This window comes from Pelodiscus sinensis, chromosome 1 (assembly GCF_049634645.1).
Source record: "Pelodiscus sinensis isolate JC-2024 chromosome 1, ASM4963464v1, whole genome shotgun sequence".
Taxonomy (NCBI): Eukaryota; Metazoa; Chordata; order Testudines; family Trionychidae; genus Pelodiscus; species Pelodiscus sinensis.
The window spans coordinates 132,512,189-132,526,995 of NC_134711.1; the positions used below are offsets into that span (position 1 = coordinate 132,512,189).

General features: G+C 43.1%; 1 protein-coding gene across 1 annotated transcript in view; it reads right to left on the reverse strand.

Moving 5' to 3' along the window:
* The window catches only part of LOC102462814 (uncharacterized), a 95,717-nt gene that overhangs the window by 6,919 nt on the left and 73,991 nt on the right, over positions 1–14,807 (reverse strand). The window contains exons 5-7 of the mRNA XM_075901749.1: positions 12,656–12,770; positions 8,456–8,519; positions 7,156–7,185 (exon numbers count right to left, since the gene is read on the reverse strand). Of these exons, the coding sequence (XP_075757864.1) occupies positions 7,156–7,185; positions 8,456–8,519; positions 12,656–12,770 (209 nt within the window). The remainder of the gene's footprint in view (positions 1–7,155; positions 7,186–8,455; positions 8,520–12,655; positions 12,771–14,807) is intronic.

Below are 14,807 nucleotides of genomic sequence, written 5' to 3' on the forward strand. Positions count from 1 at the left end.
CCGCGGCTACACGCAGCACGGACTAGGTAGTTCGGATTAGGAAGTTTGGACTAGGCAGTTCCACGAGGAGTAACGGAAGTTCGGAATAGGACACCTAATCTGAACTACCTAGTCCATGCCGCGTGTAGCTGCGGGGCACGGAGTCCGCACTAGTGGACATTTAAAAATGGCGGAGCCCGGCAATATGCAAATGAAGCCCGGGAAATTCAAATCCCGGGCTTCATTTGCAACTCCGGTTGCCTACATTACCACCCTCGTTCAAACTAGGGTGGTAGTGTAGACATACCCTAACAGAGTTGCCAGGTCTCTCCCTGAGCAAATGGGCAGTGAACACAAGGGTTGGGGAGCAAAGCTGAAGAAGTCAAGGGCACAGGTAGTGTTGTTGTCAATATTCCTGGTTGTGGGTGAAGACCCACACAGGCCACATGCACTCTGGAGATGAATGCATGGCAGTGCAGATGGTCTTGATGAGAGGCATTTCAGCTTCTTTGCCCATCGGATGCTGTTTCAGGAAGGCTAACTGCTAGAAAGAGACAGGGTACACCTAGCCAAGAAGGGGAACAGCATCTTTCACACCACTTACCAACATAAGTAGGGCTTCAAACTAGGTTCAAAGGGGGCAGGAGATGAGTCCACAGGTAAGTATAAAAAAGGTGAGTTTAACATAAGGGTAAATGTTGGAGGGAAACAGAAAATTACCACAGGGTCATACTAGAACAAGAGGAATAACAGTGGGGGAATCTACTCAATCTCACGGGGTATGTCTACACTTGCAGCCTAATTCGAACTAAGGCTGCAAATGTAGGCATTCAGAATTGCAATGAGTTTTAACAAGTAGTTCGCACTAAGGCTTTATTTCGAACGCCCGTTTCCCTGCTGCATGTAGAGGCGGGCAGTTAGTTCGGGCTTGCAAGTTTCAAAAATGGCGACTGGCTGGGAACATGCAAATCAAGCATATTTAAATCCTGGGCTTGATTTGCAATTCCGAATGCCTACATTTGCAGCCTTAGTTCAAATTAGGATTCAAGTGTAGACATACCCTTAGATATTTACACACAAATGCAAGGAGTATAGGGAATAAACAGGAAGAACTGGAAGCAGTAGTGCATAAGCTAAATTATGACACAACTGGCATCACAGACTCTATAGGATAAATCTCAGGACTAGAATATTGGTACAGAGCAATATACTGTAGCTTGCTCAAAAAGGACAGGGAAATAAAAGGAGGTATTGCATTGTACATTAAGAATGTATATCCTTGCTCTGAGTTCCAGAAAGAGGTGAGAAACTGATCAGCTGAAAGTTTCTAGGGCTATGTCTATACTGTACCTCTCTTTTCCCTATTTCAGTAAAAAAAAAAAAAAAAAAAAAAAAAAAAAAAGCATACACAGTGGTACTGCACAAAATTGCCTGGTGTTTCATTTTGTCCCATGAACAAAATATGGTCTACTTCCTCCTTCTTCAGAGTGTGGAGGAGATGGCCAAGAAGACCTCTTAAGCTCCCTTTCAGCTCTACATTTCTATGATTCTATTGAGAGTGCAGTGGGGGATGTCTTTCCTTTAAAATAAACATTACCCAGCATTTTTCATACAGATTTCTTATATCTCCTTGAAACACAGCTATTCACTCTGCCTCTGGTGTCTGGCTGAGGTTAACATCTTTTTTCCTTACACCTGGATATCTGTGGGTGAAGTGTCACCTTGGCTCCAGGTTTACCCAACGTTCTTTAACATAATACATGGCATAAAAGCAAAATACAATTTTTAAAGTATTTTTGTCCTTTCCTGTTCCCTTCTGAAGAACAAAGGGCCTTTTAAAACATGACTTTAAAGTCGGTCTTTTTTAGCCCTTGTTGACTCTTGAAATTTACCCAGACAAAAAAATAACAAGCAGGGTTGCCAGGAATCACCGCAGAAACTGAGACCTCATTAATGTTGATGGTGTGTGATGGAAAAATGTCTCACTTTCTGTCTCTCCTCACACAAAACAATCGTCTTTGGATTCTCCCCAGCATTCACTTGGCCTGAAAAATACAGGAAGTGGCCCCATACTATGCACTTGCCCACACATCATGTGCCAGGAAGCAGTGCTGTTATTTGTAACTAGTGTTCACAAAGCAATGACCCTTCCTTTGCCCATGGGGAATTAAACTTTCATTAGGACAGTCCTTTGTTCCTAGGTAGGTCCAAAAAATTCAAGATATCCTTCATTTGCATGTTCTGAAGCCACCCCCAGCACTATCTCATCCAACTTTTGAATAGAAATTGAGGCTCTGATTTAAAATGAGCACTCCACTAAGACAACAGGAAATGAGTAAGATGGGCATTAATGTCAGACGACTGGAAGCACTGCTTCTGTTTAGGCTAGTCTGAGGCAGCACCGCCTAGGCCAGGCTTGCAATATTGAACTTTTTAACGTAACTTGGATTCCACATATTATTGATACTGACCCTCAGATCAATCCACTTGACTCTGCCAGGCCAACCAATCTCTTGTGAGACTGGCTGCTAGTATAAAGAGCCAGCATTGTTACTCCAGTCTGGTTCAATCTGAGATTCATGCTGACAAATGGCACTGAGGCTGACTGGGGCTGATGAATTCTGGGATACCCACACAAAGCCCCCAGAATCCTGCACAACTCTCTCAGTAGATGAGAGCAAATAGCTGGAGGAAACGTTAATCCTGACTTAAGTCTCAATAACAGTGCACCATGATGTACGTCAGGGGTGGGGAGGTGGGCAATAATTCTTGATAGGGGACCACTCCAAGGTTTTGGTAAGTGGTCAAGGGCTGAACTTTTCTATGGAGGAGGTATGGGGTATCCATAGAAAAGTGCAGTCATTGACCACTTACCAAATGCTTGAAATGGCTCCCTATCAAGAATTATTGACCCACCTCTGATTCTAGACCATCCCAGGCAGGTGTTTATCTAACCTGTTCTTAAAAAACCCCAGTGATGAAGATTCCACAGTCTCCCTATGCAATTTATTCCAATGCTTAAGCACCCTGCTGCAATTTAAACCCTTTGTTCCTTGTCCTACCTTGGGAGTTAAGGAGAACAATTTTTCTCCCTCCTCCTTGCAACAGTCTTTTAGACACTTGAAAGCTGTTACCATATCCCCCTCTGTCTTTACTTTTCCAGATTAAACAAACTCGATTCTTTCAATCTTCCCTCCTAGGTCATGTTTTGTAAAATGTTAATAATTTTTGTTGCTCTTCCCTGGATCTTCTCCAATTTGTCCACGTTTCCTGAAATGTGGAGCCCAGAATTGGATGCAATACACCTTATTATTGTCTAGAGATGTTTGCAAATGGATTCCTTACATATTACCTCCATTTTCTTTCCTGGTACAGAAGTTAAGTCAAGTGGTCTGTAATTCCCTGGGTTGTCCTCATTTCTCTTTTCACAGATGGGACTATATTTGCCCTTTCTCAGTCTTCTGGAATCTCTCCTGTCCGCCATTACTTTTCAAGGATGATAGCTAATGGCTCAGTTATCTCCTCAGTCAGTTCCTCAAGTATTCTAGGATGCACTTCATCAGGCCCTGGTCACTTGAAGACATCTAACTTGTATAAGTAACATTTAATTTATTCTTTTCCTATTTTTATGTTTTAGGTTACTGCATTTTCACAGGCATTCACTATGTTAGACCTCCAATTGCTCCCAACCTTATTGTTGAAAACCAAAACAAAGACGTCATTAAGCTCCTCTGTCATTTCCACATTTTCTGTTATTGTTTTTCCCTCTTTATAATTAACAGGTCTACCCTGCCATTGGTTTTCCTCTGCCTCTATGAGTAGCAGCGTGGAGGATGTCTTTGCCTTGCAATAGAGCTAAAACAGATGAAAGAGGAGTGAAATTATATGCTTCTGTTGTAAGAAGAGCAAAACTGATGCCACAAGGGATGCCAGTGAATTATCTGCAGGAAGATATGGCAGCATAAGGAATAGTGAAAAGGGCATTATACAGGTCATATGTGGATACAGTTGTAATTAGGTAGTGTAAGACTGTCTCCTGGTTCATTCCAGTTCAAGAAAACCTCCCAGAGATTTCTTACATTGCCTAAGTTTCCTTATCTACAGTAGGGTTTTGTTTATTGTTTATACAGCACTTTCAGAAAGGTGAGAAAGATGCTAGTGATGCAATTAAACGCTGGGTGATTTTCACACCCATCCTAGCTGTCAGTGTTGGATTCATTGTTTGGCTGTGCTTACGGCAACCCAGTACTGAATAATCTCCCCCAGCTAGGTCGTCTCTCGATGGGGGACATCTATGTACAAGCCTCTCTCTCCCAGCTCCCCACACTGTGTAACAACAAGGCAATCCCCTTCCTTTAAAAAAATAAAAAGCTCCATGATGTAAAAATGAAAACTTCTTACTGCTCTGTTGGTGTATTCAGAGTCATATCCATAGTGACAAAAATCCACAGTGTTGCTTTTTATTCTGATTGTAAAGTTAACATTGGTAAGGACTGGTCTGTATGAGAATATTGCCCACAGTGCCACAGAACCTGATAAACTGTTTTTTTGGTTTGACACATATTACTCTTTTACACAGCTCCTCTTTATGTGTTTTTAACAAGTTTAACTGATTATTAAAGCAACATGGCCCCTTCTAGCACCCATTAACCTGCTCACAGCTAGTGAGGGGGTGAATACCACATCACTTAATGCATTACTAGAAAGTGTGCTGACTCAGATCCTGATGAGTATTTAGGTGTCTAAGTCCCATGGAAATCAAGGAGAGTTAGGAGTTTAAGTACCTTGCAGGATCTGAGCCTCAGATAGCACAGTAAAGGATATGGTACACATTTCTCAACAAAATTCACAGCACAGTACATTTCTGTACTTTGCATTCTCTCTATGTAATTCTATACACTATTATTACTTCAGTGTTACCTCCAGTGAGGAATTTAAAGGACTCACACCAGGTCTACACTGGACCTAGAAGGTCAGCAAAATGCATAGCTGGAGTCGACTTACCTTAAGCCAAGCCATAGTGGCATCCACACTGCGGGAAGCCAATGGGAGCAAAAGGAAAAGTACTAGATGCCAGCGGGAGTTGCCCATAGTATTCAATTTATGAGTCTATACTAGACTTTCTAAATTGAACACTAGAAGATAACCCCTGTAGCACTGATCCTGTGGTAAATACATTCATGCCCTTGAAGACTCATCCTCAGAATTTGAGGTTGACTAAACGAGTGCCAGGTAATTCCAGATCAAATTGGACCTTCCTCCTTCGATAGGCAGTTAATTTTTTTCCACAGAATTCTTGGTTTTGTTTTCAGTTGTAGAAAAATTACAGAATTTCTCTGAAAAATTAAGTTATGTTGGTATACTGGGTCCCAAGAGAAATTCAGTCTAGTGATCTGGTCAGAGCCATACACGTCTTGGCATTTGCTTCTCTTCCCTATCAGCTCAATGGAGAGGATGAACTCAGGACTAGACAATTTTTGCCTGTGTTCCAAACTGGTCCAGCAGCACTTACAAACTGTTCACTCTTAATTTTTTAACCCCCTTTACTACAGACAGACACTGAGAGTAGATTATTTTGTTATAGATATGGTTGAAATATCATGGTCTAGCAAAGAGCAAATGAGATTTTACCAGAGGTGGGTGCCTACCACAAACCATTTCCCACAAATGTTTACTTGTGTAAAAAGGACATTTGCTTTGAAATTGGGTCTGATCCAAAGTTCATTAAAATCAGTCAGAAGCCTCTCATTGACTTTAATGGCTTTGGATCAAGCTCTTTGGTTCTAGCCTTTGTAAAGTAGGTCATTTATTAAAAACAACACCTTTAGTATTCAGCATCACAATATATGCAAAGTGAATTTTACAGAATATTTACTAAAAATACATTTTAAATGTACGAGTCTGTTCATTCTAGAAAATCAAAGTCTAAGGCCATGTCTACACTAATGAGCTTACAGCTGCACAGCTGTGCTGCTGTAAGATTGCTTGCATAGCTGCTCATGGGAGAGAGCTTTCCTGTTGACGTAATAAAATTACCTCCATGAGCAGCAGTAGCTCTATCAGTAGGAAAAGCTCACCACCCGCATAGTGCTGTACAGACCATCATTTATGCCACCATAAGTTATGTTGCTCAGGGCATGCTTTTTCATGCCCCCCGAGTCACATTCATTTTGCCCACATAAGTGGCAATGTGGACATGGCATTCGAGTAATAATCAGGAACCAGAAATACAACATCCTAGAGAAAGTGTGTGAGGTAATATCTTTATTGTACCAACTTCTGATAGTGAATGAGACAAGCTTTGGAGCCCACATGAAGAGCCTTCAGGCCTGGCAAATATACTCAATGTCACAGCTAAATACAAGGTGGAATAGATTGTTTGGAATAAGTAGTTACATATGTCAAGAGCCATTCAAGGCAAAGTGGCCAGCTAACACCTCTTCAGTCGTGCAGGAAGATGGAGAGAGGCTGTTCTCAGTGGTGACAGAAGGCAGAACAAGGAGCAATGGTCTCAAGTTGCAGTGGGAAAGGTGTAGGTTGGATATTAGGAAAAACTCTCTCTCTAGGAGGGTGGTGTAGCACTGGAATGGGTTACCTAGGGAGGTAGTGGAATCTCCATCCCTAGAGGTTTTTAAGTCCTGGCCTGATAAAACCCTGGCTAGGATGATTTAGTTGGGGTTGGTCCTACTTTGGGCAGGGGGCTGGACTTGATGACCTCCTGAGGTCTCCTCCAGCCCTAGGATTCTATGAGGGAAAGAGGAGAGGTGGGAGAGGGGCAGCGTTAGTCATAAATTCATATAATATGCCATAATTCCAATGTATCTAGGCCATGATTTTTAGTGTCTAGGAAAGTTACAAATTTAAGCTTCTAGTCTCAACTTTTGAAGGTGGTGTGCAGGTTTTCTTTGAGAACAAGGAGAGAGATCTCAGATATGGAGTGATTGTTTTGTGAAAAGTGGAAACCCCCAGGTGATAGTGTACCTCTATCTCTTCCTGTTCTCTGGGGTGAGTTCATTTGAGAATGTAGTGATTTTCTGATTTCACCCATTGGTTGCAACTGGGTATTTAATGAATGAGATGAGATATACCACATGCTGGAGGCACATCCCAGAGCCCAAAAGTAATACAAACTAGACCTTCAAATAAAATAAATTTCAAATAAAATGAATAACTCACCTGAAAAAAACTGAAGTAAGCTCCTGGCAACTTTGTAGGGAAAGAAAAAGAGGACAAATATAGTAAAGGAATTACTATGTGAAATTATTTTTGCAACAAAGTCCAGTAGGGAGGGTCAGAGTCAAGAGATTTAGGATGTATTCCTGGCTCTGATCACAGACCTTGGGAATATTTCAGTTTTCTGTGGCTCACTTTCCACAACTGGAAAATAGAAATAATGAAACCTATCCACCTTTGTAAAGGGCTTTGCAATCTGTGTAGAAAAGCTGTTACATAGGAAGTGTTTCCTAACAGTTGTCACCCTGAACAGAAACTTAGGTTCTAGTCCTAGTTCCTGCCACTGGCCTGCTGTCTGACACTGGACAAGTCACTTTGTTTCTCCATGCCTCAGTTTCCCCATCTTTAAGATGGGGCAATTGAAATTGACCTCCTGACTTGCTTTGAGATCCACTGATAAAACATGCTACATGAGAGCTAGGCATTACATAAAATAATAAATAATAGTAATCTCTTAACTCTAATTGCTATACATTTATAGAATTAGGTATAATGGCAGAGCTGTGTGTGACAGGTGGGCATTCTGTGATCCTCCATGGTGATCATGCAGCACGGGAATGTAGGTGGGTGAATTTGCAATGATGTTGTTGATTCCATTCCATTTAAGAAATGACACAATGTGTACATAGCAGAATTACATTGTACATTTGAATGAGTTCCATGTTAAACTTGTAACCATCTGGACTGAGAGTCATTCCTCACAACACAACAGACCACGTCAGTCACATGAATGCTACCCAAGAGAAGGAGGATTTGTGAAAATGAAACATGAGGGTGTGAGTTATTGATATCTATACAAATAACCTGACTAAATAACTAAGAAACTGTTGATGAGCTGTATAGACTGTAAGAGGCTAGTCAAGAGAGATGTGAACTCTAGAGCTCTGATCGGGTGTGTCTACACTGCACCATTATTTTGAGATAACTAGCGTTATTTCAAAATAACAATGTGAGCGTCTACGCAGCCATTCCGTTATTTTGAAATAATTTCAAAATAATGGACGCCTTCAAAATAACGGACACCTTTTATGAGGCATAATTTCTGTGAATGGCAATCAGAGCTTCCGCTATTTCGAAACTCGAGACAGAGTGCTATTTGGATGATCAGCACCCTGCGGGGACCCAAAGGCAGCAGCAGTGCATTGGCTCTATTCACATTCCAGAGGCTTAAAATACATGGCAACCAACAGCTGGGTCTCCCTCCACCCACTAGTCTAGTGAGTGGACAAGAGTGGGAACTTACCTGGACTGGGACACCATGCATAAGAATGGGTGATCCACACGGTCTTTCCAACGCTCTTCTTTCTCTAGTTTTGTATGTAGGCAGGGGTAGATAAAAAGAGACAATAATATTTGAATGAGAATCCACATTCCTTCTCCAAATTAGAGGGGGCGATAAAAGGGGGGCATGCCCTTTGTCAATTCACAATTAAGTCAGTGTTGGGGACTATATTATATGGAGACCCATATCAGATTAGAAATAAAAAAGGAAATATTTTTATTCTAATACAAGTTCACGTAGGGAACTAAGCAGTCTTCATCTTGAAAAAATTTTTCTTCCCCTCCCCCAAGGATCATGCTCACTGTAGCCTTAGGTTGCTAACTGGAAATAGCTATTTTCACATTTGCAACCAGGTGGCAATAAACCTAACAAAAATTCCTACGACATCACAGGGACCAGCCATACTTCATTTATAGGTGTTTGTAGAGCATCAGTTCATGTCTGCAGGCAAACCTGAAATGGTTCATTGGTTTCAAATGTTGATGGAACTTGAAATTTTGAGGTTGAAAAAAAAAGATGAAAAATATCCCAATTTATTTCCCCCATTTTCAACCGAATACACAGCTGATCAACATGTTGAAAAAGGTGGGGGGGAATGTTGGATTTTTTTTTAAATTTCCCCTCTTTTCAACAAATTCTAATACAGCCCTTTCCTCTATCCAATTTATATTTGTGTGAATTTACACCTTTTGCGTTTTCACTGTGTTGTGAGTTTGAGTGACACATGGCCCCTGAGAGAGTTAAACCATGAAAACAAAGCTAAAATTAAAGCTCATTCAAAACCTCTTATTTTTTTCCTGACTTCTCAATAAAACTACTACATTTCATAAACTTTCTGTCAGAAACCATGAATCAGCCCATAAATTTACTCTACATATAACTCAGGATTGCTGGAAATTGGAGTCCATTTCCTTCACTACTGAGCCCAAGTGCCTCAGAACTTTTTCTGAAGAACTTCTTTTGAATCTAACCTGAGATTCAAGCTTGTGACTAAATCTGAACAAAGTTGAATTTCTGCCTGGTTTTGAGTTCATTCTGAAAGCTGCTGCCATCTCTAGTTATCTTCCTCTTGATATCGGGTACGTCTACACTGCACAGCTATTTCAAAATAAGCTATTCTAGAATAGTTATTCTGAAATAGCTTATTTCGAAATAGCACGTCTACACTGCAGGGAAGCCTCAAAATTAGTCCGAGGCAGGCTTCCCTAATGTAGATGTGCTATCTCGATTTAGGGCCCCAAGAGGCACTGGGCAGGAATAACTTAGAATGGCCCCGATAAAGGGCTATTTTGAAAGAGCAGTAGTGGAGCATCTACACACGCCTTATTTCAAAATAGCTGTTTCGGAATAGGCATTATTCCTTGTAGAATGAGGTTTACAGGTTTCAAGTCAACTAGAGCTATCCGGCAACCTCCTGTTGTTGTGCAAGGTTTGTGTTCTGAAATAGAGAATCTTCTGCCACAGCTGGCTTACTCCGGCCTTGACCAGCCCATTTCCTTCCTCTTTCTTGCCCAAATGTCATGTGTTTCTCTGTGGGTCTTATCCAATTTATATACCAGACCTGAGCTCATTACATTTCAGTAAGACCACATATGGGTTCCATCCCCCCTAATTCTCAAAGATAAATAAATACATTCTATGACAATCCAGTGACACTTAGGGTGTGGCTAGACTACAAGCTTTTTTTGAAAAAAAAAAGAGGCCTTTTTTCAAAAAACTTTACATGAGTCTAGACTGCTGCCGCGTTCTTTCGAAAGTAAATCGAAAGAACGTGGCAGTTTTTCGACTATGGTAAACCTCGTTTTACAAGGAATAATGCCTTTTTTTTTAAAGTGCTTTTTTGAAAAAAGGCGCTATGTAATGCAAACAGGGCTTTTTCAAAAGAGAGCATCTAGACTGCCTGGGTGCTCTCTTTTGAAAAAGTAGCTCGCTTTTTCAAAAGTACTGGTTGTAGTCTAGACATTCTTTTTCGAAAGAGGCTTTTTCTAAAGTATCTTTCAAAAAAACCTCTTTCGAAAGAGGCTTGCATTCTAGACGTAGCCTTAGAATCATAGAAGATTAGGGTAGGAAGGGACCTTGGAGGTCATCTAAATCAAACCTCTGCTCAAAGCAGGACTAACTCTAATTAAAGCCTCTCAGTTCTCCTATCTCTTACAAGGGAGATCCCACCACCCATCCTAGTGTTTCACCATCCTCCTAGTGAAATAGTTTTTTCCTAATATCCAACCTAGACCTCCCCCGCTGCAACCTTTGCAGGAGACCATTGCTCCTTGTTCTGTTTTCTGCCACTCCTAAGAACAGCTTAGCTCCATCCTCTGTGGAACTCCTCCCCCTTTCTGGGAGTTGAAGGTTACTATCAAATCCCTCCTCACTCTTCTCTACAGCAGTCTAAATAAGTCCATTTCTCTCAACCTCTCTTCATAAGTCTTGTGCCTCAGCCTCCTAATAATTTTCATTGCCCTCTGCTGGACTCTCTCCAATTTGTTCACATCCTTGCTGTAGCAAGAGGCCCAGAACTGGACACAATACTCCAGATGTGGCCTCACCAGTGCCGAATAGAGGGGAATAATCACTTCCTTCAGGCTACGTCTACACTGCCCTCCCTTGGGCAAAAAAGATGTACATGCGGTGAAGCGTGGAATATTGCCGCACATCATTTGCATAGTTAATGAGGCTCCATTTTTGTGCAAGAGGCTTTTGTGCAAAAAGAAGCTATCTACACGCCTCCTTTTTATGCAAACTCCCCCTCTTGCGCAAGAGCCATTCTGCCATTCTGCCATTCAGGAAGAACGGCTCTTGCACAAGAGGAGGGTTTTGCACAAAAACCGAGCCTCATTAATTATGCAAATGAGGTGCGGCAATATTCCACACTTTGCCTCATTTGCATATTTTTTTGTGCAAGAGAAGGCAATGTAGACGTAGTCCCCATCTCCTGGCAAGGCTCCTACTAATGCAGCCCAATACACTATTAGCCTTCTTGGCTACAAGGGCACACTGTTGACTCACATCCAGCTTTTCATCCACTGTAATCCCCAGGTCTTTTTCTGCAGAACTGCTGTCTAGCTAGTTGGTTCCCAGTCTGTAACAGTGCTTGGGATTTTTCCATTCTAAGTATAGGACCCTGCATTTTTCCTCCTTGAACTTCATCACATTTCTTGCGGCCCAATCCTCCAATTTTCTAGGTTACTCTAGATCCTAACTCTACCCTCCAGCATATTTATTTCTCCCTTCAGATTAGTGTCATCTGCAAACTTGTTAAGGGTGCAGACCATCCGATCATACAGATCATTAACGAAGATATTGAACAAAACCAGCACCATTACCAACCCCTGGACCACTATACTCAATACTGGCTGCCAATGAGACATCAAGCCATTGATGCCAACAATCCACCCAGTTCTTTTATCCACCTTTGTTCATTCATCCAATCCAAACTACTTTAACTTGCTGGAAAGAATACTGTGGGGACAGTATTAAAAGCTTTGCTAAAGTCAAGATTTATCACATACCACACTTTCCTCATGTCCACAGAATTAATTATCTCATCATAGAAGGCAATCAGGTGAGTCAGGTATGACTTGCCCTTTGTGAATACATATTCACTTCCTCTCCTCCAGATGCTTCACAATGTATTTCTTGTGGACCTGCTTCATGATTTGCTTCTTTTTATCTTCTTCCACCGCATGGGGGAACAATGAACTCACACTTCTGTGGCTTTTCCTGTTCCACTACATAGCCATTAAGAAGATCAGAAATCACTATTTGAACTTCCTTTACACATTCGGACACTTTTCCTCGGGTAGGGTTTGGCTGAATGGAATCATTTAATGTTCACTTTTATAAAGACATTTTGTTTAATCCATAAACAAATGATGGATATAGTAGAAAAAGTGACTAATAGCACAAGGAACTAAATTCAGCAACCCTGATTTATGTGAGTAAATTGTAGCTGTGAGTTGTTCTGACTCATTTATGTAGTCACATTGACTTCCAAGGAGTAAAGAAAGGCTACTTGTGTGATAAAGGGCTTTCAAGGTTGCTGTGCCAAACATTCCCTGATGTCCAAACAGACAGAGGTGCACTAAAAAAATCAGCCTAAGCCATGCCATTTAGATCCCATTGGTGCTCTCAAAATGAAAGGAAATATCGTCTGGTGGTTACCTGCATTTATGTAGCACATGAGAGACATGGGTTCCTTTTCTTGCTCGGCTATGGCCTTCCTGTGTGACCTTAGGTAAGACAGGCCTGGACTTGAGGAGGCTGGAAGTCTTGATACCTAGACCAATTGATGCATAATTGGTGAATGCTTTTCTTGGGGGTGAATGCAGCTCTTAAGTCAGGTCTATCCTACACACCACTTTCAGTCACATGTAGAGTATGTGGAGTTACATGCTACAGTGAAAAGCAAACTGTCCACACTGCAGTGAGGAGCTACATGTGTTGGTGAAAGGCTCCAGCAGAAGGGAGCTGCTGGAGTCTTTTCCCACAGCTGGGAGGCCGTGGGACACTAATACATCTACGCGCTGCACCCTTACCTCAAAATATTCTATGCAATTTGAGCTGTGTGTCACTACCCAGTGCCCAATTTCAAAATAACTCACTATTCCAAAATGTCCCTTAACCCTCGTGGAATGAGGGCTACAGAGACATTGGGGGTATGTCTACACTACAGCACTAATTCGAACTAACTTAGTTCGAATTAGTTAATTCGAACTAAGCTAATTCGAACTAGTGCATCTAGACTTAAAAATTAGTTCGAATTAGCGTTTTGCTAATTCGAACTAGCATGTCCACACTGAGGGGACCCTGAACCGGGGTTAAGGCTGGCCGGAAGCAGTGCCGGCAGGGCATCAGATTAGGACTTAGAGTGTGGAGCTGCTGCCTCAGGCTAGCCGAGGGCTGTGCTTAAAGGGACCCGACCCCCACCCCGGACAGACAGTTTTCAGGGGTTCCCCGCTTGCAAAGCAGTCCTGGCTTGGAGTGCCCTGAGTGCTCACACTCGGCACATCACAGCACTCAGCCATCAGCCCGGCTGCACTTGCCGCAGGCTGCCATCTGGGGGGGGGGTCAATCAAGGGGCTTCAGGAGAGCTTCCACCCCGAGAAGCCCGCAGAGCCACCCCAGTCCTCCCCATCGGGGGCTCGTACCCCATTCCTCCCTCACCTCCTTCCACTTATACCTCCCTAGCCCCCCCTTCCTGATGTACAAAATAAAGGACATGTGTGTTCAAAAATAGAAACTCTCTTTATTGAACAAAACTCGGGGAAACTGGGAAAAGGAGGTGGGAGAGGGGAAGAGAGAGGGTGGGAGAGGGGAGGGCTAAAATGATCAGGAGTTTGGAACAGGTCCCATATGAAGAGAGGCTAAAGAGACTGGGACTTCTCAGCTTAGAAAAGAGGAGACTGAGGGGGGATATGATAGAGGTCTATAAAAGCATGAGTGGGGTGGAGAGGGTGCATAAAGAAAAGTTCTTCATTAGTTCCCATAATAGAAAGACTAGAGGACACCAAATGAAATGAATGGGTAGCAGGCTTCAAACTAATAACAGAAAGTTCTTCTTCACAAAGCAAATAATCAACCTGTGGAACTCCTTGCTGCAGGAGGCTGTGAAGGCTAGAACTAGAACAGAGTTTAAAGAGAAGTTAGATAAAGTCATGGAGGTTGGGTCCATGGAGTGCTATTAGCCAGGGGGTAGAAATGGTGTCGCTGGCCTCTGTTTGTGGAAGGCTGGAGATGGATGGCACGAGACAAATGGCTTAGTCATTGTTTCGGTCCATCCCCTCCAGGGTCCCTAGTGTTGGCCACTGTCGGCAGACAGGCTACTGGGCTAGAAGGACCTTTGGTCTGACCCAGTATGGGCATTCTAAGCTCGGGGCTCAGGGTCGGGGGTCTCAGTGGACCACCTTGATTTTCATGCAAACCTGCTCCTGGGTGGCCAGGCTGGCAGCTATCCTGGCCTAGACGGCCACTTTCCTGTGCTTAGTGCGGAGGTCGTGGATGAGGTCCACGATCTCCGCACTAGACCAGGCGGACGCCCGCCTCTTGCGGATCCGGGCAGGCTCCCGGGAGCCGCCAGCCTGGTCCCGGGAAGAGGCGGAGGGCTGGGTGGCAGCGGGTGGCTGCCTCGAGCCGTGCCAGGTGCAGGGTCTGCTGGCTGGGTGCTGGCAGGCTTGCACCTGGCACGGGCACCGTAGCCAACCCGTGCCCCTTTAAGGGCTCCAGGGCCGGGAGGGGGCAGACGAGTTTCCCTGGTGGTGCCCAGAGTGGCCACCAGGGCAAGCTGGGGAGGGCTAGCCTCCCACTAGTTCGAATT